This window comes from Pelophylax lessonae, assembly GCF_965119305.1.
Source record: "Pelophylax lessonae genome assembly, chromosome: 4".
Lineage (NCBI taxonomy): Eukaryota > Metazoa > Chordata > Amphibia > Anura > Ranidae > Pelophylax > Pelophylax lessonae.
In genome coordinates this window covers 577,420,792-577,445,576 of record NC_138771.1, presented here as the reverse complement: position 1 = coordinate 577,445,576, position 24,785 = coordinate 577,420,792, and the positions used below count along the sequence as shown (strand labels likewise).

The following is a 24,785-nucleotide window of genomic DNA, read 5'->3' as shown; positions in this document are numbered from 1 at the left end:
GGGCCAACACCTTCGTGAAGACCAGAGGAGCCGTGGCGAGACCGAAAGGTAACGCCACAAACTGATAGTGGTTCTCTTCTACGGAAAAGCGTAGAAACCCCTGATGTCCTGCGAAAATGGGAATGTGAAGATATGCGTCCTTGATGTCTATGGACGCTAGGACATCCCCTGGATGCAGGAAGGCTGCTACTGTGCGAATGGACTCCATTCTGAATTTTCTTATGTTGACAAAAGAATTGAGTGCCCTTAAGTCCAGAATTGGACGCACTTTGCCCTCTTTCCTGGGTATTGTAAATAGGTTTGAATAAAACCCCTGAAAACGTTCTGTCCAAGGAACGTGGACTACCACTCCTTGTTGTAGTAAATCCGTGACTGCTCTCCGCAGATCTTCTAAACGATCCGGGGATAGTCTAATATTGGAAGGGAAGAATCGCGCCGGTGGGAGAGATCGAAACTCTATCTTGTACCCTGACCTTATGACTTCGCAAACCCACTTGTCCGGGATTCTGGAAAGCCATGGATCCGGGAACCGGCGAAGACGTCCCCCCACCCCAGTTATGGGTGGGGGCGCACCTTCAGGCTTTGGACGATTTATCTTCAGGTCTGGAGGGGGCGGGCTTTTGCTTGCCCGACCAACGTCCCCTGAAGCCTCCTGAAGGAGCTTTGGAGGACTTACTTTTTTCACCCGCGGGACGAAAAAAACCTCTTGTGAGCAGAAAAAGAAGGCCCTCGTTTTTGACGAGTTCCTTTACCTTTAACATTTTGCGGTAAAAAGGTGCTCTTTCCACCCGTGAGATCCTTAATGATCTCATCTAAGTTGGCTCCAAATAGACGCTCTCCTAAAAAGGGGATATTAGCCAATGCTTTTTTGGAACCTTGGTCGGCTAACCAACCTTTTAGCGACAGTGTACGCCTGAGAACCACCGCTGAGACAGATGCTCGCGCCAATAATGGAGTGGCGTCTAACGCCGCATCACACACAAACTGTAACCCCTGTATCATTTGTTCCAACAAATCTGATACCGCCTGAGGGACCTCTTCTAAGTCCCGGCGTAACCACTTGGTCCATTCAGTTACAGCCTGCGAAACCAGACCAATAGCAATTATTGGTCTGAAAGCTGATCCAATCAAGGTAAACATGGTGCGAGACATAGCTTCTATCTTGCGATCCACTGGATCTTTAAAAGACGGAGCGTCTTCTAGAGGAATAACCGTGGCTTTATTCAATCTAGCAATTGGTGAATCCACCACAGGTGGTTCTGTCCATTTCTTAATGAGGGTTTCCTCAAACGGATAACGCCTGTTAATGCGTTTAGAAATAGTAGAAGTGCGTTTTGGCAGACTCCATTCTTCTTTGATTGGATTGCCAAAACATTTGGGCAATGGAAAAACCTTCGCCACTTTGATGCGTTTTTTAGTCCCAAAAGGGATTTCAGTTTCAGCTATTTCCGACGGAATACCCTGTAATCTTAAGGTTTCTTGAACAGATACAATGAGTGCGTTTACCAACGCTTCCTCTTTGGCTATGGCTGATGCCGAAACATCCTCCTCACTGTCTGAAGAGACAGTACACGAGACACCAATCCCAGATGAAGTACCTGCAACTGCAGAAATAGGCTCAGAGTCTGAATCCGAGATTTCAGATAATAAGGGGTTAGGCGGGGATCGCTTTCTTGCGCCATGTCCCTGACAAGCCACTTCCACCCGGGACACAAAAGTTTCCATAATGGCTGACAATGATTCAATCGTCAGTGGGGTGCTGGAGGATCCTGCAGACCCCTCGAGGGCATCCGGAGGAGATACATGAGTGGCAGGGTCCATGTTAATTCAGGACACCTTTGCCAGAAAAACCAAAAAAAACTTTTTTTTTTTTTTTTATGTGTCTCCCCCTAGCGCAATAGCGCCCCTCAGAGTACCTGCTTCTCGATCCCCACAGAGAGAGAGAGGGACCCCCAAGGCTCACCAACCGATGCAGTGAAGTTTCCCACCAACTGCAGTCAGCGTCTGTCTTTTACAGACTGGAAGGAGCTGTTGCTTTTTCCCGGGTAGAAGGACGTGGCTCCGCCCCCTGTGTACGCCTTCCGGCGTTCCCAGCTCTCCACGAGGTAGCTGGGCTCATGAAACATGGCCGCCCCCATACAGGAGACAATAGACTCCAAAAACATGGCGGCCGGCGTGACCTGAGGACATACATGCACCTGGTCTACGGCAAAATGGCGGCGGACCGCCGAAATCGTTTTTCCCAGCACATCCACCTGCATCTCTGCTAAGTGGCGATTTATTGATCTACAGGAGATACACCACAAATAAGGTAGGATTATACCTCCTATGTCTGCTGTAATGCTACAGTCTGCTGGGTAGAGTGTTAGCTCTCAAACCAAGTCCACTTCCCACAAACACATACTGTATTTACAAGGGGGACTTTTAGTGTCAGATATATACTGACCATGTATGGAGGGGCCCATAATTCATACTGCCTCATAATGAGGAAAGAAAAAAGGGAACGTTTACTCACCATACCAAACCGACAGGCACCCTCTCTTCACAATACCCTCTCCACCGGGGTGGGGGGTTGTGGACCACTCCGGACGCCTCGACTCTCTGGTTCCTGGCGTCCAAGCGAGACTTTTAACTCGCAAGGTCAGTCCCTCCACTGGGACTCCGTCGCGGCCGACCCAGCGCGGAGCTCTGGTCTGCACGCGCTCGTAGGCAGAAACCGGGGTGACCACTGGATCTCAACATCCAGCCCGTCGCCCGGCCCCGCATACTTACTTGAATGTGTCGCGGCCGACCAAGCGCAATGCAATGGTCTGCGCGCGCTCGTAGGCCGGCTGGGGTGACCACAAGTGTCGCCCAGTTCGGCGTTTTTGCTTGAAGATCTCACAGGAAAAAAAATCTGGAGAAAAACTACCTAAAAAATGTTTTTTCTAAAGAAAAAATCTTGCCAGGACCAAAAAGATCCCAGCAAGGAACTTGGGTCCTTACTCCTGACTAGACAGAAAAAAACTGATTCCCTGTAGCAGAGAGAGGGAGGATATACCCTCAGGGACTGCCCCTAAGGTGGAGCCAGAACGTTTTGTCTTTCTGCCTAGTCCTACTCCTGCGGAGACAACATAACCCAGCTCTTGAGAATCAAGAAGACTACGTCTGTCAATGAGCGATAGAGAAATTTCATTTCTATTTAATTTCTAGGATTATCACAAAAGGATGGTAAAATTAATTTTCTGCTTCCTGAGAAAGGAAGATGCTACTTTGGGCAGATATAGAGGATCTTGCCAGAGAATAATCCTATCTGGGAAGATCAACATAAATGGTTCTTTAATTAAAAGACCTTATAAGTCCCCTACCGTTCTGGCTGTCGTGAGAGCTAAGAGGAAGGCTAGTTTTAGGTACAAAAACTTAAAGGGAAACTCTTCTATAGGTTCAAAAGGGCTAGATAACACCTCTAGAACCCTAGTCAGGTCCCAAGGAGGGAACCTGTCTCTAGTGACGGGGGTAGCTCTATCCTTGGCCATCAAACATCTTTTAACTAAAGGCTCTTTTGCAAGTCTCACATCTGTTAAAACAGAGAGCTGCTATTTGTACCCGAAGGAGGTTAACCGCCACACCCTTTTCTACCCCATCTTGCAAGAAATCCAAGATTATGGGGGGACAGAGGCGGAAGAAATGTGCTTCTGCCTACGCCAAGTACAAAAATGTTTTCCAAACTTAAGTATATTTTCCCCGTTACTGGTTTCCTGCTCAGGAGGAGTGGGTCTATCACTCTGTCTAAGCAGCCCTTTAATTTAAGGATCTGGCACTCACTAACAAGTCCATCAACTGGAAGAACTCCAGCCTGGGGTGCCAAACTGGTCCCTGCAATACCGTAGCAGGTCTGAGAGGTTCGGAAGCTTCCAAGGAGGCGCCACCGATAACGCTTTCAGGGTACCAAACCACGCCCTCCTTGGCCACCATGGCGCAATCAGGAGGAGGTGAAGGCCCAGGGAACAACCGAGTTTCTGTAAAACTCAAGGAATAAAAGTTAGATTGGGAAAGGCATAGGCTAACTCAAACTGCCATATCTGGGCCAGAGCATCCAGGCCCAACGTCCCTCTTCCTGCAAAAGGGAAAAGAAACTCCTTACCTCTCTGTTTTGTAGGCTGGCAAATAGGTCTTCTTCTGGGCAGCCAAATTTTCGGACTAGTGTCTGAAATATCGTGGGATTTAGCTCCCATTCTCCTTGTCTTATTGGATGGGGACTGAGGAAATCCGCTTCCCAGTTGCTTTCCCCTTTTATATGAATGGTCGACAGGGAGATCACTTTTCAGCCCAACCTAGGATTTCCTGGGCTAGTACCAACAGGGGTCTGGACCTGGTACCCCCTTGGTGATTTAGGTAAGCTACTGTTGTAGCTTTGGCGAAACAGACCTGAATTTCCATGCCTGAAATGGAACTCTCGAAGACTCTTAGGGCTTCGCCCACTGCTCTGAGTTCTCCGAAGTTGGAGGAGACTTGGGCTACTTCCTTGTCCCAGATGCCCTGGGCTTGGGCTTCCTCTAGATGAGCCCCCCCACCCCTAGGTGCTTGCATATGTGGGGACCGTCAGAGGGCTCCATTGACCCCAAGAGGTCTGCCGTTTTCTAAATTGCTTGGTATTGACCACCACTCAAGGGAGGTTTTTACCTGAGGGGTGAGGATTACACTTTTGTCCAGGGACTTGACCTTTTTGTCCAAGGAGGAAAGGTGGAAGAATTGAAGATCTCTTGAGTGTAGCTGCGCCCAAACTACTGCAGGGATGCTGGCTGAAATAAGCCCCAGAACTCTCAAGATCTCTCTCCTGGAGCACAAGGGGGCACCATAAACCCTCTTACTGAAGAGACTACCTACTCCACCTTTTCCCTTGGGAGGAAAAGACTTTGTACCTGCAAGTATATACGGTACCCTAAATAGGTCTGAACCTGGGCGGGCTCCAGGGATGACTTTTCCATGCTGATCAACCAGTCTAGCATTTGTGGGACTGTTAAAACCTTCTGGGTGTTTGATCTCACTTGGTCTGCTGACGGACCGAAAATCAGTAGACCGTCCAGGTAAGGAATCAAAGCTATTCCCTGGAGATGAAGATAGGCCACCACCTCTGCCAGGATCTTGTTAAAAGTCCTTGGACGGGCTGCTAGACCGAAGGGGAGTGCCCTGAACTGCCAATGTACAGTCCCTTCCTCGGTGACCACCGCATATCTCAGAAAGGCATGCTGTTCCAGAAGAATTGGAACATACAGGTAGGCATCCCTGAGATCCAGTGTAGTCAAACACATCTTTCAACAGGTTTTTGCAGACTGTATAAATACCTTCCATTGAAAACCTCTTGTACTCTAGGAACTTGTTTAAGTTTCTGAGGGTTATGCTAAGGCGGTATTTTCCCGAGGGCTTCACAAACACATGGGAATAAAAGGCTTGGTAAAGCTTATTTTCCAGCACAGGAACTATCACTAGTTGTTCTGTCAGTTCTTAAATCCCATACATAAGGGCTCTTCTTTTTTAGTACATCCTTTGGAGGATGAGTTAAAGTCACTTCTAGTGGGGGTATGGATGAAAATTCTAGGCGGTAGCCTTCCTGAATGAGGTGATAAATGTATGGACTGACTGAAATTTCCTCTCACTGGGAAATGAAATGAGACAGTCTGCCCCCCACTTTGACTCTAGGCTCAAGTGCCAAAGATACTAAGTGATGCCAGAGAGGAGAAGAGCACATTACTTCTTTGCCTACCTCTACCAAAGCCCCACTTCTTATTGGGCTCTTTTTTGGCTCGCTGTTGACTTTGCCCTGGGGGCCACGAAAACATTTCCTATAGCTCTCCCATTTGGGCTTTCTAGAAAATGTCTTCCCATTCTCAGAGGACCTGGACAATACTTTATGCAGACCTGAGCCAAACAGTAAGGACCCTTCAAAAAGGTAGCCCCACAGAGCTTCACTTTAAAGTTGCCTTCCCAAGCTTTAACATAAATAGCTCTCCTAGCTGAATTAATGAGAGCTCCAGTCTTAAGCCTCGTACACATGCGTCGAAATTCGGCCGGGAATTTTATTTTCGTCTGACGACCGATCTGACGATTTTCGGCTTGTTAGTATGGTGCTCTCGACAACCGACTGACTTTTCGGCCGACAACATTCTGGTGTGCAGGCTATAAAAATTTGTCCACCGTCAAAACACGTCCGATTTTCGTGCAGTCAGTACAGATTTCAACAGGGAAAAATCTTATGAGCAAGACTGGGCATGCTCAGAGATGAAAGAACACAAAGAAAGCAATCCAACACATGACATCACTTCTGAAGTAGAATTCTGTCGGACGACAAAATTCATGTGCAGTCTAGAGCACATTCCAACCAACAGACACCACTCTGGACAAAATGAAGGGTGTATGAAAAAATCAGGTGCGCTAGCCCAAATGATGTGGTACAACATACAAAGTGATGTGTAAATAAAATCACCAGTAACAAAGGAAAGTATCTGAAAAGCAAATCCAAAATGGTGAAAAACAAAATGCAAATCCAAAATTCAAACTAGTGAATCACCAGTGAACGATATTGAACGTCCATGATATTAAATCAAACAGTCCAAAAAGTGAAGATGCAAATGCTGTGCTGAAAACTTAATATTAAACGGCATTTCCTTGACAAGGTCAACGAGAGGAACTATGTTTCTTACAACCAATCTACATGTGTACCTACCCATTTGAGGAATGCTTCCCTCTTTAACCCCCCCTGGGAAGTCCAGTCATCACATTAAGATCTTCAGGGATGTTATTCTCAAGGAGTTGGAACAGAAAGACACTTCCATCAAACCACAAAAAGATCTTTGGAATGGCATTAAGTCCTTATGTGAGAAAAAGGATTTAGTGATCCGCCCAGCGGATAAGGGTGGGAGCACTGTCATACTAAAGAGGATTACATGGAAGAAATGGGTAACCTTCTGTCTGACAGGAGCACATATGAAATCTTAAAGAAGGACCCTACCCGTGTTTACAAAAAGCAGTTGGAACGCATCGTATCAAAAGGTTACGAGGATGGTATCCTAAATAAAAAAGAAAAGGAATACTTAGTACCTCTTGCACCCCGGATTCCTACCATATATTATTTACCGAAGGTCCATAAAAGTCTGATAAAGCCACCTTGAATGAAGACCGATAGTTAGTGGCATAGACTCGGTCACATCACGAATAGGAAAGTACGTTGACCATTTCCTCCAGCCGTTGGTTCAGGACACACCCGCGTTCCTGAAGGATACCATCCAATGTATCAATGAGATCACCGAACTTCAGGTTCCAGGAAATGTAATAATGGTCACAGCCGACGTGGCCTCTTTGTATACTGTCATTCCACACGAGTTAGGCTACGAGGCTGTTAGCACTTTTTTAGACCAAGATTATTACATTCCGCTAAAACAGAAGAAATTCATCTTAGAACTTCTTCAATTTGGCATGGAACACAACTATTTTTACCACAATCAACAATTTTATTTACAGCGTACTGGCGTGGCTATGGGGGCCAAGTTTGCCCCCAGCCTCGCCAACTTATTTATGGCCTTATGGGAAAATAGCAATATTTTCACGGAGAGAACCAACGAGCTAGTAATGTGGCGGTGTTACATTGATGACGCCCTAATCATATGGAAAGGAGAGGAGGTAGGCTTACATCAATTCATGGGTAAGCTGAATTGCAACAATTGGGGCATACGTTTCTCTTACCAATGGAGCACCACCTCCATTAATTACCTTAATCTAGTAATCTGGAGGAAAGGACAAGGATTCATTACCAGCTCATATCAAAAACCTACAGACCGAAACGGCTTTATCTCCACCGACAGTTGTCACCACCCTATGTGGCTAAAATCTGTGCCTAAAGGGCAATTTAGGAGAATTAGGCGCAACTGTACGGAAGATGATGACTTTAGAGCACAAGCCCACCTTTTGAAGAATCGGTTCATTAAAAAGGGATATGATCAGAATGAATTAAATGGAGAGATACAAGGAATTGCAACCCTCAAACAAACTGAATTATCCGCTCCTAAGCATAAAGAGAAACCAAAAAAAGCTACCGGGAGGTTTGAGTTTGCTTTCACCACACAGTTCTCCAGCCATTACCAATGGCTGAACTTTGTGTTCCGTAAGCATTGGGGAATTTTACAGCAAGACCCGTTATTAGGTCCTTCTCTTCCATCTAAACCCCAGATGATCTACCGGAAAGCTAAGAACCTGAAAGAAATCATAGCACGGAATCCGGTAGAAAAACCTGTAACCCCCAAATTCTTTCCTGACCTTAAAGGATACTTCCCATGCAGGCAGTGTAACATCTGCCAAAATGCTACCACTATCAAAACCAAACAATTTACTTCTACCACCACCATACTCGCTTCCCTCTACCGTGTCGCACTGTGCATGCTCTGCTTTTCCTGCATAAACAGGGAAGGAGGACCGGAAGAGACCCTGGCTGAAAAGCACGCCACAGGCTCTGGAGGGACCACCACTGTGACCAACTACCTGTATCCTAAGTCGACCTGTGAGAAGCCTAAAAGATGTGCAGGTAGAGTGCGCCCCTCACCGGCGTTACTGAACCTGCCTCACAGGGGGACCTTCCAACACAGAGTCTTCAGGTCAGAGACAAAAAAAAAAAAAAAAGTTTCGCTGTAGGAGAAACACAATCCATACTGAGGGACAAGGGGAAGGGTGGGGCCTTTAAACAGCTGTGAACAGATTGTGTTTCCTGTAGGGTGGAGCATCTCATCTCTCATGTGTTGCAGTCCTGGAAGGTGAGAGGAGAAAACAGTTACATAGTAGATGAAGGTGAATAAAGACATCAGTCCATCCAGTTCAACGTGTGTGCGTGTGTCAGTGGCAAGCCATCAGAAAGCCGCATACAAAGAGGCATCAGAGATAAAATGCAGCCCCTGGCCCAGCTGGTCTGCAAAGGCGGGGGGAGCTGTTAAGAGTTTAGCCCACTTAGTCAGAGTTTGTGACACTAGGGCAATGTTTAAAACAATAACTTATTTTCCGCGCTGTGATGTATATTTTGGTGAAAAAATAAATAAAATATAAACAATGTATAAAACCTGAAGCTGCTGCTCACTAGGTAAAATACCAGAAAAAACTAAAAGCATAAATAGACAGCGCTAACAGGTGACAAAATGTAAATGAATTATAAATATATATAAATGTGCTACAATAATTAATTGGTGCCCTAAAACATTGATGCTCTAAAAAATTGATTGGTACAACCAAAAAGTGTATTTATAAACAATACATATATGATAAATACTAAAGTGCCAAGATTAAGTGTCCATAATATAACCATTAAAGTGCAAAGTGATTTGTTAAGGTGCAGTCCAAAAAAAATGCTTCTTCAACAGAAGACTAAAGTGCCAAACAGGTGCTCGAATCCATAAAAGTTTGAGGGATATCTCATATGCTAGGGTAGCTGCATTGATCCTGTGATCCGATCAAGGAACATTATATATGTTCAAGGCTCATTTCTACCCAAAATCTGGTGAGTGCATCCCCATTGGGGGCCTTTTTCCTGAAGAGCACTTGGGCACTTTTATGGATTCGAGCACCTGTTTGGCACTTTAGTCTTCTGTTGAAGAAGCATTTTTTTTGGACTGCACCTTAACAAATCACTTTGCACTTTAATGGTTATATTATGGACACTTAATCTTGGCACTTTAGTATTTATCATATATGTATTGTTTATAAATACACTTTTTGGTTGTACCAATCAATTTTTTAGAGCATCAATGTTTTAGGGCACCAATTAATTATTGTAGCACATTTATATATATTTATAATTCATTTACATTTTGTCACCTGTTAGCGCTGTCTATTTATGCTTTTACTAGGGCAATGTTGAATACCGGTCTCATTGCTGAACCAGCCAGAATGTACATATGGCAGACCACGGCCTCCGCCTTCTGGTTAGCCGGGTCCCTAAAGGCCGGGGACTTCAACCGGAATCATTGTTGCCTTGTTTAATCTGGAAACCAGAGGGTCCACCACCGGTGGAACAGTCCACTTCTTAAGGAGGGACTCCTCATAGGGGTAACGCCTAGTAAAGCGCTTAGGGACCCCACAGGGATGCTTTGGTCATCCCCACTCTTTAGCAACAATTCTGTCAAAATAGGCAGGGAAGGGAAACCTCTTTGAATGGCTTGTGAGAGCCAAAAGGATACCTGTGTGTCGCAACTTCAGCTGCGTCCCCCATCTTTAGGGTCTCACGCACAGATACAATCAGTGCATTCACCAGTGCCTTTTGGTGCGTGGTCGCAGATGTGGAAGAATCATCCTCACTATCAGGGGATTCCTGGCATATGGTTGCAGACCCAGCAGGGTGACCCATGGCCACATCAGATTCAGGATCGGATGAGATGAGGCAGGAGCAGCGTTTTTTGCTATCCTGTTGACCGCAAGCCACCTCCACCCCAGACACAAGGGACTCCAGCACTGCCGTCCGTGCATGGATGGATTGTTAGGACCCAGAGGGCCCCACAGCCTCAGAGAGGGGATAAGGTGGGGAAATGTGCTCCAAATACTCCATCAATCACTAGGGGGACCCCACAAAAAAAAAAAAAAAAAAAAAAAAAAAAAAAAAAAAAGGACAACCCCCACCTCGCTGGCAGCACCACTGAGTCGCCAGGCACAAAGCACCAAGCAATCCTCAGCAGAGAGAGTACCCCACCAGACTCACCACCTGCAAAGACAAGTACTTGCAGCCACCAGGATAATCTGCACTGACCCCAGGATATGCAACTGGTCTCAGGTGATGCACAAAGATTAAACAAATCCTCCTTCATAACTTGTACCTACTTAAATGCATTCTTCTCTACATCTGTTCAAAGTCCAGAAATTATAAAGCTTGTATGAGCGGTCACAAAACAGGGGCCAGAGAGCTGAAGTTACACACTGCAGAGCTCAGTGAGGTGAGCTGATTGAAGGGAAGGGCTATACCCGCTTCACATAGCTGAGACTGTCAATCACAGGCTGCATGTTGGTAAACACTCTCCGGTCACCTTTTACTCTGTGTGTCAGGAAAATGTCAGAAGTGATTAATGCCGATAGAGGAACAAAGCAGCAGACCGAAATTACAATGCTCTTAACAGACAAAAACACAGATATTCTTTGTTCATGTTTTTAGTCTGAGGTTTACAACCACTTTAATGTTGTACCTGCACAGCTGCATTCATTTGTGTCTTAGATGCCTGGAGTCCAGCTTCGAAACAAAAAAAAAAATCTTTGACATTGGTTAGGCTTTAACTTCCAAGTGAAGTGTACTACAAAGTCAGCTGCCTAATTATTATTTTGTACTAGTACACTGCCGACAAAGGAATCCAGTTGTAAAAGCTTGGAACGGGGTCAGGAACACAGCCTCAGGCATCTATGAAAATAAATGTGACACCAAGAAAATCAGAATCAAATACTTGTTCTACCAGCAGTTACCCATCCCCAGCACGAGGGCATTCTAGTCACAGTACAGATCACATAGATGGTATGTCATTCATTGCTTTTCAAGAGAGATCATATGCTTAGTCCATTTTTATAGTGGTAATATGAAGGAAATACTTTATTTAATAAATAACACAACATAACTGGGATAACTGGGGAGCAGCAACCCAGTGATCCTGAACTTTTTTTTGTCAAACTTTCAAGTATCACAAAATTAAAAAGTTAGGCAATCAGAATAAAATAGATGTAAGGATTCATAAAAAGAATCCCCGAGGTCTGCAATAGGGAGTTTACCAAGCAGTGTACACAGGTATACATACCATTCTCCTGAACACAAACTACCCTTTAGAACTTTCCATGCAGTTCACCATGGGCACCACCAACTGAGCTCCATTCATCCCATGGTGAACAGAACTCCACGCATACAGAACCCAGGGCTCAAAGCAGTTTTGCAATTAAATCAAATTTAAACAGGTTGGTCAAATCTGGAATTTACTTTGACAGGAGTTATCTATACACCTCCAGAGTGCAAAAAAAGGGTTATAAAAAGCAGTCAGATCACTCCAAAATACATCTTGAAGGGACTGACCCTATCTGGTGCTATATGCGACATCAGTAATTATGGGCAAAATCAAATTCAGTCTGTCAGCGTTACCACAGCAGATTTTTTTCCCCACTGTCCCCTGCCAGTACATTTCCCCCCCTTCCACACATACTGTAAAATAAAGTGACAACTTTGTTATTTCTGAATTTAAATCTTTCTGCTCCATTGTCACCTTGTGGAAGGGGTAGTCCTTTATGAACTTGCAAAAGACTATAAAGGCCAAGTTCTCCTTTTCTGGAAAAAGCTTATGCAGTCAAGGGGTCCCAGTAGATCTTATTAAATGGTGAAGCTTTGTGAAAAGTTTATGGTAATACCTGTATGCCATTTTGGCCCACATGGAAGCCTGGCTGAATAACCCCCAGTCAATAAACCCCACATCCTGCCTTGTTGCTAGGATGTGAAAACTGTTACTTTTCACTTGTAATTCTGGGAGTGACTGTCCAACGGTTTTCACATCCTACCAACAAGCTAGGTCATGGGGGTTGCTAACTGGGAGTTTTTCATCCAGGATTCCAGGGTGTGCAAATGGCCTATTGGTATTACAATAAATGAACATTTTACAAAACTGCGCATTTCAATAATTACTGGGGCCCATTGTTGGCATAGGATTTCCAGTAACCGCAAACCGAGACTTTAGGTAAAATGACATAAAAAGTTAAAGCCCGATAGCTAGCACTTTTTAGGCACTAAGGTTGGGTTCACATATATGCAAATTGGATGTGATTTAAACCGCATCCAATCCGAATATGTGAATATGACCGGCTCTCAATGGAGCTGGTTCACACATGTCTGAGGCGGCCACAGTGCGGTTTCAAAAAAAGGGTCCTGTGCAGGTGCGAATTCAGGCAAAATTTGCACCTGAACTGGTGAACAGAAACGCACCGGATCCCAGAGTGCAAACCACAGCCGCACATAGGGGAACCTGGCCATACAACTGTTTTTTTTCCCCTTTTGGATTAAGGGTTTAACCATATGAATAAAAGATGGCCATTGTAAGCATGCCCACCAGTGAAATATGGTTCATCTCAATCCCTGGTGCGATTTGTCAAAAGGCAGCCGTTTGGCCTGTTACAGGGAGTAGAAAATTAACATTCACTGGCAAGATGAACAGATGTTAAAAAGGTTACAGGGGAGACCAAGTGTCAAAACTGCGTTAATGGTAATGACAGACTACATCATATAGGTCATTATTTATATTGCTCAAACTTACACTTTTTCATGTAAAACTACATCCAAGTGAAATACCACCCCAAGTCCCTGCTGTACTTACGGAGCTGTCAGCACTAGTGATGGGCTCAGGCGTGTTCGAATCATGCCCAACAGGAAGCAGTCACTGCACACCGCTAATCATAGGCAGCAAGGCATTTCCCAACCGACAGCTGCACATATACACACTGCCAATGATTGGCTGTGTGCAGTGCCGGTTTCCTGGCGGGCTAGATTCGACCGCGCCCAAGCACATCACTAGTCAGCAGTCAGTTCAGCAGTCGGGGGATTTGAGATCCCCCATTTGTCTCCTCTTCTCTGTGCAGCATTTTCAGGTCATTAATCTGGGCTGTCTAGGAAATGCTGCACAGAGAAGAAGAGCGGGGATTTCAAATCCATGGACCATTGGGCTGGCTGTGGGGTGCTGACAGCTGAGTAACCCCAGAGGCAAGCACAGCAGGGAATGGGGGTAGGGAGGGTGTCCAGAATAATCTCACATTTTTCTGTAAAAGGTGAACCCTTTAAGAATTATAAAAAGCAACCCACCATTAAAAAAAAAAAAAAAACACACACATCAAAAAGCGACCTAACAAAAATAAACAAATCAGGACCTATGTCTACACTAACATCTGCATACCTGAGATGAAGCTTCTCTGGCTAAGTCCTCCCCTCACAGCCTGCAAAAGTAGGTGACTGACCAATGTACATTACCCATGAACCCTTCTCTGGCGCCCAGCAGCAGTGATTGGAGGAGGCCACCAAAATGCAATGAAAAATTCTGGCTGTGGGTCTGCTTTTAACACCAAAAGCTAGTGATTTGCTTCACTACAGGTTTTGCTTAAAAAACACAATTAGAAGGGACCGTGACACCTTTTATTTTCATAAAAGAGCATTATTTTAAAAAAATAAAATAAAAAATAAAACAAAAGTGCCACTTGGTTATTAAACTAAAAAACAAAATATAAACAGCTGAAGTGTATTGGCATCAGTGTCCAGTTGTGCGTTATCTTGGTCACTCATTTGTACTTCTAATGCTCTCCGATGTTCTCTTAAAACTCACTGCTCATCAGAACTCTACACATCCCCAGTCCAGACACAGCTTCTCTTCATCAAACTACTGCCCAACCATACCTATAAATAAAAACCCTGATAAAATGTACAGACTACATAATTAGCTTATCACTGACAGGACTTGGCTGCCTGAATACGTCTCCTGTGTGTCTTACATCAACGTGTAAGGCAGGACTGAAGTAAAAATGTCTTTTTAAACATAACGGAAAGTCACTTAAAATATTCTTTAAAATGGAATTAAAAATCTTCAAAATCCAGTCTTTAGGAATCTTCTACCCAGCTTAGGAAAAGGATAGCTTCAGTTAATTACCACGTCTTCTTCTGTCTCTGGTCTGAAAAGAAGACAAGTGGTGTCAGGAAAGGTTGCGAGAAAAAGGCGAAAGAAGAAAGAAAGAAAAAGAAGAAGAAATGGGCTAAAATAGGTGAAAGAGAAAAACATACAGATTGGATATTGGGCAAATCGGATAGGCTTTAAATTCCTACAATGTGCCCTGGATTAAAGTAAACTAAATCCACAGGGAAAATACATAAACATGGTTTTATAAAATGGTTCACACAGTTTTTTTGTAACTGGTTATAGAATTCTACTCTGCAATGGGAAATTCCGGAATACGGTCTGGAAAGTAGGAGATTTTGCATAATCTTTGATTTGCAGCAAATTAAAAGTTGATGTATAATATGCACCCAACCAATCCACGTGATTTTTAATTCAAGTACATAGATCAAAGTCCTCTCCTGCAACAATGTTATGTATAAACTGGGTAGGGGAATAAATAGTCCATTTAATCATAACACCACTGTGCTGTTTTTTTTTACATACATCTCATATATATATATATATATATTATATATATATATATATATATATATATATATATATATATATATATATATATATATATATATATACACACACACACACACATACATATACACACACACACACCTATATATCCATTTTTTTTCTTAGATATGAATTTGACATCTACTCCTGATGAAGTGGCACAGATAGTCCACGATACGCGTCGAGTTCATTGATGTTAGGATCTAACAATCATATTATATTTACTCATGTCAAACTGTCATATTGGTTTTTATGTGTACCGGACTTGGGGACCTCCAGCAAGCATACTAGTCTGTTTTTTACTCTGTATTTTGCTATGTCCATTCTGTTTTTTATCATTGCAATAAATGTAATGCATTGTTCCCTGTCAGCCTGGTCATGTCTTTCATTTAAAGTCCCAACCTCTTCCTTTTTATTCGATATAATAATAGGGATGGAGACGCATGGCAAATCCCACCGTGCACCTCATCTAAAGTCCCAAACTTCCTCCCTCTTTTCCACAGATTAAATTGATTATTACCCCAAGAACTGGGCATAAGATTGGGAAGCAAGTGGTTAAGGAGCAGTAGCATTGAAATGCTCTGTCCTCTCATCCTGTAGTGATTGCACCCAGCAAGCGCTGTCAGGAAAGACAGTATTGTAACTCTGGCCATTTCCCTGGGGCAGCTGACAGGCTTCTTCCACCTTTATTACCATTTTGCGACTGACCCTTTCAGAAGAACCACTAAAAGGTTTAAGAGGGCTCATAATGTCATCACTGACTTATTGGGGTATACATTGCACTTGTTTCATGAAACAACGCAACTGAAAGACTGCACCTGTGTGAAGAAAGCTTTGGTAAAAACAGCAGCTTATTTATTTAGGGATAAAAATTAAACTTACGGATTGGAATAACAGCATAACATGCAGCAGTTTGTTGAGCTGGCAGATCTGAATTTCCCAGAATTGGGAGTGTCCTTACACTCGGAAATGTACCGCTGGAGAGGCGAGACATGGTCTTCGCCTGCATTCTGAAACTAAGAACAGAGATTCCTATTAGATCTAGCCTAATAGCCATCATCCAGCCCACCTAACATTCCTGTATATTTACCTTGATGGTCTCATAGGCTCCAGTGATCAGAGCTATAAAGAGACTGAGCACCATGTAGATAAAGAGGCTGATGAAGGTATATAAATAAAGCTGGCTGAACATCCATACGAGGTAACTGCTGTTCTGCATCTCTGAGAAGGTAACAAACATGTCGTCCCCATTTATGAGGGAGAAAAGGCACTCTGACACCATGGAGAGCGAGCGGAACTACAAGAGAAAAACAAGAAAAAAAAAAAAAACTACTACCCATAAATGAATACTTAAAGCACACAAGTCTAGGGGGCACTAAGAAAACCTTAGATACCCTAGAATGTTCTAAATGACAGAAATGATTGGCTTCCCTAAATAAAAACATAATAAAAGATGTGTTCGTTTGTAAAAATGGGGGGGGGGGGGGGGTGTTTCGTTCAACCAGTGGAAGAAAAAAAAAAAAAAAAAAGACCCAATTCTCATTCCGGGTAGCCGGGTCCATCCTCTTTGTTCAGATATTGCATTCTGATCGAATACACTGATCAGCGCTGCCTGTTCTAGCTGGCAGCGCTGATCGAAAGGGGAAAATTCAACAGGCTAGTTGTACACAAACGGACTGTTAGATCACTTCTCTACAACCAGCCTGCCCATACGCGGTCCAAAAGCTGGACGATTCCTGCTGAACCAGCCAATTTTCAATGTATAGGCTGGCTTAAGAAACAAAAAACAAAACCAAAACAACCACCCAGGACTGTTAAATTTATCTAGCACATGATATAACCTAAGATAAGTTAAATAGGGACTGCAAAGCATTGCAACCATAATCAGTGAATCACAGGTGCAATGCAAAGGCTCAGGCATTCTCTTTCAACCCGCCCTCCGTAATCCAGGTACAATACGGACTTTCAGTTTGAGAGCTGAAGCAGGAGTCAAAGTCCATCTGCTACAATGTGCAGACTTGTATTTTATTCATTTACACATCTCAAAAGTGAGAGCTATGGCAGGGGAGAAAGGCCCACGTACGATTGGGGCGGGTGTAATTCAGCTACAACTAAGTTACATCCCAAATATGAGCGTAACATGGTCTAAACAATGGTCTCCAAACTTTGCTTTCCTTTATCTGGCCCTTGGGTCCTGGTCTCAAAAGGTGACATTAGCCTTTAAAATAGAACATATAACATTTGACTACTAGATGTATCTAGTACTTAACACCAGATAGGGTTTTTCATAATGGAAACAAGAACAAAATCCTCCACCGCAGGAAATAGATTAACGGTTTTGTTTTGGGCCCAAGAGCACAGAATGAATGTACAAATGCATTTTCATGGGCAAATTGCTATGTAAATCTTTTTTTAAACACTTTGTGTTAATTCCCCAGGATCAGTCCATCCTATCCAGAGTGCATACATACAGGCTGATTTACTCCCCCCCCCCCTGGCCATTTACAATTGCTGGGAACTCCAGAGAGTATGTTCCCTTTGTAGCTTTTCCTGCCTAATAATACAGTGGCATAACGATCAGTACCGATCCATATTTGAAATATCCGCTTTTAGGGAACAAAGCCTTAACTGGATACAGATGTAGGCAATAAGATCCTGGAGATACGAGTTTTAATAAAACTTCCAGCAAAGCAAAGTGAGGACTAATCAAGTCACAATATCTACACCTGATTTAAACGGTTGTTCTTTATCCTTTTTCACAAAAAAGGCCCAAGTCGTTTCACTGCCTCCAATTCCTTACCTTGCAAAATGACCTGTGACTACCACCACCAATTTCTCAGGTATCCTTGTTTTCCTTAACCCATAGGATACTTGACTCTCACATGCAGAACATAAGAGGACTCACTCATTACATGCACTAAGCATCATATCATCCTACCATACAATGGAAAAACTTTTTTTTTTTGTGAATTTACTTTCTTCCCCCTCCCCTGCTTTTTAAGTCTACTCTGCCCCCTGACTGCCACTCTTCCCTAGGTGAAAAATGACATCTACTGCACTCCGAAGCCTCCTGGGATATGCATGTCACGTGTCCCTGAATGCTTTAGGTTCCATACAACAACCAGGAGGAGGCCAGAACAGGTAGCGTGTCATCAGGGAGCCAGGCTGCCTGAACCTGATGACGTCTGTGATGCAGATGGCGGCACAGGATATGGCATGTTACTTGCTGGCCAAGTATGAAAATTGCGCATAACCCCAGCAAAAAAAAAAAAAAAACCACACACACAAGAGTGAAGCTCCTCTTTATATCTCATTGCTAAAACATAGAAAGAAAGAAAGAAAGAAAGAAAGAAAGAAAGAAAGAAAGAAAGAAAGAAAGAAAGAAAGAAAGAAAGAAAGAAAGAAAGAAAGAAAGAAAGAAAGAAAGAAAGAAAGAAAGAAAGAAAGAAAGAAAGAAAGAAAGAAAGAAAGAAAGAAAGAAAGAAAGAACACACTGACCATTATGAATGTAGTTATTGATGCAGAAAGATAAAAATGATTGATGGAATCCATTTACCTTGACATGGTAAGGTCCCAGTACGATCCAGCCACAGAAGCAATACCCAAGGTAAATGACAGCAGCACAACAACAAAACCGGATGACATTAGGAAGAGCCACACGGAGTGTAACAATAAGAATCTGCAGAAGACAAGTGCAATGTCAAAATGACAGATCCACAGAAATATGACAGTCATTTACAAGTTAAAAATCCTACGCTTCTCTTCACTCACTGCTATAATCGATATAGTACGCATTCAAAACGGAGTAGGAAAGAAACAAAGTTACCGACCAACCCACTCAGCGCTTAAATGTTATGCAATGCTCAATAGAATAGACACTGAACGTCTAACAACTCTACAAGGTGTTGAAACTCAAAAGGCCAATATCCGCGGCAAGCAGCTGCTATATCATACCAAAATCTAAAACAAGGTGCGTACAAGAGCAATAGCCCACATAAGCACTAGCAGCGCTAAATGCAACCTATCTGGTAGAGCGATAGTCAATACTTCCTCCTCTCACATGCAAAGAGAACGACAGGGACCCATAGTGTAATATGCACACACTATACTTTTATTAATAATTGAAATCACACTCACATGGGATGAAACGCAATTAGGCAGAAAAACACGTCCAAGGCAATATCCTGGTCCTCCCACCGTCAACGTTGTCCCCACTGAGCCGCACGATATGGGTGATCCTGCCAACGATTTCCCGAATACGTCCGGACTCTAAATGGCGTGACCCGGGGACTTATAGGATATTCCCGATGTACCAAAAAAAGGCCGCGTGCTCACGCACTGACACGTTTCGTCTGCACGGACTTCTACTGAGGGCCTCGGGTATTCGGGAAATCGTTGGCAGGATCACCCATATCGTGTGGCTCAGTGGGGACAACGTTGACGGTGGGAGGACCAGGATATTGCCTTGCACATGTTTTTCTGCCCAATTACGTTTCATCCCATGTAAATGTGATTTCAATTATTAATAAAAGTATAGTGTGTGCATATTACACTATGGGTCCCTGTCGTTCTCTTTGCATGTGAGAGGAGAGGAGGAAGTATTGACTATCGCTCTACCAGTTGGATTTGAAGGCTAAGGTGGATCGCCATTACAAAGTGGAAGATCTCTGGCTGAATAGAGCGCTTTACCCAAGTGCTAAGGGTACGTGTGCACACTATAGGGGGGAGCACAGCGGTGTGGTGAAGGATCTTGATGGCTGCTGTGGGATCAGCAGGGAAGATTCTGTGTTATACAGCACTGGTTCTTACTATTAACATCAGAACATTAAGTCTTCCATGCACCTCGTTCTTTGTAGGACTCTACCCTAAGAACTTTATAAACAATATTGGTCCGTAAGGATCCACTCGCTAAATGTACATAGCTATATATCCGCTGCCCTTTGTCAGATAGGTTGCATTTAGCGCTGCAAGTGCTTATGTGGGCTATTGCACGCACCTTGTTTTAGATATAGTACGCATAGATACACTCTGCAGTATTGCCCAGAAATTTTATTTTAATAATAATGGTATAATATATATATATATATATATATATATATATATATATATATATATATATATATATATATATATATATATATAAGCTGCTCTGTAATAAAGTAGCCTATATTTTCATATAGGGCCTGCAGTTTATTTTGCACTTATTCAAGCTCAGTGTTGGGTATGAAATTTGTCATTTCAATACAGTTTTTAATTTTGAGTTGCTTGGACACTTCCAGGATTTTCCATCTCACAGCCTACAGCTTGCTTCCCTATTCAGATGTCAACAGAGCTCAGATGGTTGAATGTGCACCTTCATATGAAACTGTGCTTGGGAGCAAACTCTGGACTATGAAGTAGACAGAACTGGGTTACAGATAAAAAGAAGGAGCTTTAGTAAGTACCAAATGCCTAGGTTTAAAAAAAGATCCTGTCACCATAGTACATGGATGTTTTTAGTAAAGTAGGTAAATCCACACGTTTTATTTTTAGGGATTAGAGTTTGGATGGGTTAACCACTGTCTGGCTTTTATTGCTGGCTCTGACATCCACTCAAGATAGTCAATTTTGATATTTTCATAACCCCAAGAACCAGCCAACAAAGAAGCACAGAGACTCAGGGATGACATCAGTTGGTCTATGTTGATTGGGGGGGGGGGGGGGATAAAGGAGAACCTAGGGAAAGCAAAAAATAAGCAGATTAAATTACAGCTTTAATTGTCCAAAAGTAGTGCCTGCAGCAGCCATTTCTTGCCTTCTCACATCTGCATAAATTGTACCAATACTCAACCTTCTACGCCACTATGACCTCCAAACAATAAGGCTCGACAGACAGAATAGTTAGAAGACAAACTGTAATATCACATACAGTATGGCTGCCTTTAGTCAGTCAATGAAGAATCTGTGACATTCTACTCACATTATACTTTTGGAAGAAGCTCAAGTACCGGATCACTCCTACCCAAACCAGCAAGGTGGAGGTGCCTAGAAGAATGCTGCAGACATCATAAATGGCAAAGGTCTAAAAAAAAAAAAATAAATAAATAAAAAAAATTAGGGGAATCAAAAAAAAAAAAAAAAACCTCAAACACTATTTTGCTTCTTGTGTGTACAGTAGCGGAAGGGAAATGTTGGTATTCTTCATCTCCAGCCTTCGTCAGAGCAGCATAAAATCTGTGCGCATGTACAGTGAATATTAAAAAGTCCACACACCCCTAATAAAATATCAGGTTTCTGGGATGGAATAAAAAAATAAACATCACACACAACCCACACGGCTTTTCCCAGCTTTAGGCCCCTTTCACACAGGCGGACTGTTCAGATCCGCCTGTCAGTTTTTTTTGGCGGATCTGAACAGTCACCCAATGCATCTCTATGGGGCATCGGATGTCAGTGGAGACATGTCCGTTGACATCCGATCCGTCAAATCTGGGATGGATGGAAACCCCAGCCCCCAGTATAAGGGCTGGAGCCGGAGCAAAGCATTATTGAGCAGTTAAATAGACCCATACAGCTCAAGTATGTCACAGTCATTAGAACCGGGGATTGCACTGTTATAATTCAGGCACAGTACCTTGGGACAAACTGCATATGGAATTAACGTACCTGGTGAGTATTAACCAAATACAAATGTGGTGTAATAGATATCAAATAAAGTTGTATCCTTGCTTCCCTGACTGCTCCACCTTTCATTCATATGCCCTACTAAAGGAATGCGATCAGCAAGCGACCTTAACCAAGAGGCAGGCTGGGCAGCCCTCCAATGCTCTAAGTCAGTGGGGCATGCATTACCTCAGGAGTGCCCTTTTCTTCATGGGCCCAAACACAGAAGCCATTTCCCCGTAGACAGCTTCTTCATTAGGGCCCATGGGAAAAAAAAAAAAAACACCACCACAAGATGACCAAAGTACACAGGCTCAGTGAAGGACAGTAGTGTCTCCCAGCATACACTGTGGTTTTGGTATAGATCTCTGCTTATTTGAAGTTCTATTACCAGCACAGTTGTACCTTTAAATCAATCAAGAGGAGAAAGTATGGCACACAGTACAATAAACATGCTTCCAGTTTCTTGATCCTTTACAGTGTTTTAACAATGTGGCCCCTTCTGAGGCTAGAAGCCTGCACATCAAACTACACAGGGACTCAGATATCCTAACAAAATTTTCAAAAAACCTAACAAAAGCAGTTAACAAGAAAGATGGAAGGTAACAACTTTTTTTGCCATCTACTTGCCCCTTTAAAGAGGAGAAGGTGTATTTGCCTAACGGAAAGGTTACCTTGGATTCTATGCCAATCTTCATCACAGTACCAGACAGAGTAAGAATGTCACTAATGATAAGCAGCAGGTACCATCCATTCACAAACTCTAGCCGGTCAGATACAGAGACTGTGAGAGCGTGTCGGGAACTTACGAAATTTGCAAACTCCTAGAAGGAGAGATTGAAAAATAAATGCAGCTGCAAAACTAATGTATCATATGAACAGATCTATAAACTGAATAATCAAAGACTGGGATAGGAATGCCATATTAAAATGTACATACACACACACACACACACACACACACATATAGATATCCAACTATCTGTCCCCTAGAGGACTGCTGAGAATTGCACTTTCTGGATTCCCCCAGGTTACCTGTAGCAACAGTCTGTGGAAACTTATCACTTTAATTGCTTGGCTCAGACAATGAACAGTCCAGGGAATTTGTTTTTTTGTGTTTTATTTAGAACTGGGATAGGAGAAGGGATGAGTGGGATACTCCAACTATGAACTATGCACAATTCCGAGGACAACTGACTGTAGTGTGTGCGGCAAGACCGCTGCTTCACGTTGCCACTGAAGTGAAGATAGAAAGTATGATCCTGTTTAAATTACTCTTCAGGGTCTAACTTAGCACCCCCTTTATCACTTGCTGTGTGTGCTGAACTCCTGTCCACTGACAGGAGACATGTCCGCTGACATCCGATCCGTCAAATCTGGACGGATGGAAACCCTATTTTCTATCCATCCAGCGGATCGGACCAATGGTCCGTTCCTATCCGATTTCCCCCATAGAGATGCATGGGGAACTGACAGCTGTGTCTCCGCACACAGCGCAGAGACACAGCTGTCATCCTCCTGCTCAGCGGGGGATCGGCGGCTCGCTCCCCCGCTGAGAAAAACTGAATCTGTCCGACGGACGGATAGTGTGAAAGGGGCCTTAGGCTGATTTACTAAACTGGTGTGCAAATCTGGTGCAGCTCTGCATAGAAGCCAATCAGCTTCCAATTTCAGCTTGTTCAATTAGGTTTTTACAAAGAACCTGGAAGTTGACTGGTTTCTATGCACAGCTGCAGCAGATTTGGCATGCTCCAGTTTTAGCAAATCTCCACCTTTGTATCTATTGTTTTGCACTTATTTCAAAGCACTGGCTTCACGTGGCGCAGCTTTGTCCATTTTAAATATTTATACATTTGGGGTATATGTTAGCATGGCAGCTTATTGGGATTAATTCATCTGCATTTACTTATTTATTGAGATCTTTAGCTTTCCTAATTTTTCTTTTAGCACGAAGAGGATTAAATATCCAACTCACAACTAAAAAAAAAAAAAAAAAAAAAAAAAAAAAAAAAGGAAAAAGAAGAAGAAGGAGTAACCACTACAGTTTCCTTCTAACATTCATTATTCAGCAAATGTGTTGAGAAAGTGAATCTACAGGATTTTAAAATGCCCTTAAAAATAAAATGGCCTTGAAAATTATATTTCAAGTATGTATTATTAACCCAAAAATGAACCGTCTATTGTTCCATTGCCCTCAGTCGCCTCAACATTTTGATGTTCTTTTTGGTTACCGTAATTGGAATTCCTGTTGGACAGTGGCTATGTTTTTTCTCCATGGTCTCACTGTATGTAGGAATGTAGCCACCCTCTCTTCCTCGCTCCCGAGACTATGGGATTTGTAGTGTACATGACCGCAACTAACATGCACTGTCCGTTTCAAAACAGAGGTAAGGGGAAAAAAAAGGAGGAGGTTCAAGAGCTCACAGAGGAAGTTACAAGAAAGCAGAACACACAACAAGAACGATATAATGAAAAATAGATAACAGGACTATTGAATATTGAACATGTATGAGTGTATGAATAATTTTTGGAGAATAAAGGTTTCATTTTTGTCAAACAGTACAGCACCTAAAGCTGCCCAAAGGGAAGCAGGAAATGTTCAACTTACATTTAATTTGCTTTGTATTTTTTGCTTCTGTACATAATACAGTAGGATGACAGTATGCTTGGCTATTTATATGACTTTTTTACAAGAATAAGTGGATGTGTGGCCTGGTTACAGATATTCAAATATCCTTAGAAAAGGAAAAGAAGAAGTACAGCCAAAGCTTGTGTGGATCATAGAAGTGCTGTTCGTTCTGCACTACATTAAATGTTTTCTGCAGACAGTGGGCTAAAGTCTGCCGAGTTCAGAGCCAGTTCAGGCTGGGCAAGATTGCGACAATATGGTCACAAATCCACCCAGATGCCGGGACCGGTAACCAGCTCAGCCCCTCAGGGGGCTGCTGAGGGCCT

The 24,785-nt window shown here is 43.1% G+C and overlaps 1 protein-coding gene across 2 annotated transcripts in view; it reads right to left on the bottom strand.

Annotated features, from left to right (window-relative positions):
• Window positions 1-14,534: 14,534 nt before the first annotated feature.
• Window positions 14,535-24,785, bottom strand: part of MCOLN1 (mucolipin TRP cation channel 1) — a 44,602-nt gene continuing 34,351 nt past the window's right edge. For both annotated transcript variants that reach the window (XM_082253402.1, XM_082253403.1), the window contains exons 9-14: window positions 22,505-22,654; window positions 21,148-21,249; window positions 18,745-18,867; window positions 16,279-16,485; window positions 16,071-16,204; window positions 14,535-14,676 (exon numbers count right to left, since the gene is read on the bottom strand). In XM_082253402.1, the coding sequence (XP_082109528.1) occupies window positions 14,643-14,676; window positions 16,071-16,204; window positions 16,279-16,485; window positions 18,745-18,867; window positions 21,148-21,249; window positions 22,505-22,654 (750 nt within the window). In that variant the 3' untranslated portion in view covers window positions 14,535-14,642. The remainder of the gene's footprint in view (window positions 14,677-16,070; window positions 16,205-16,278; window positions 16,486-18,744; window positions 18,868-21,147; window positions 21,250-22,504; window positions 22,655-24,785) is intronic.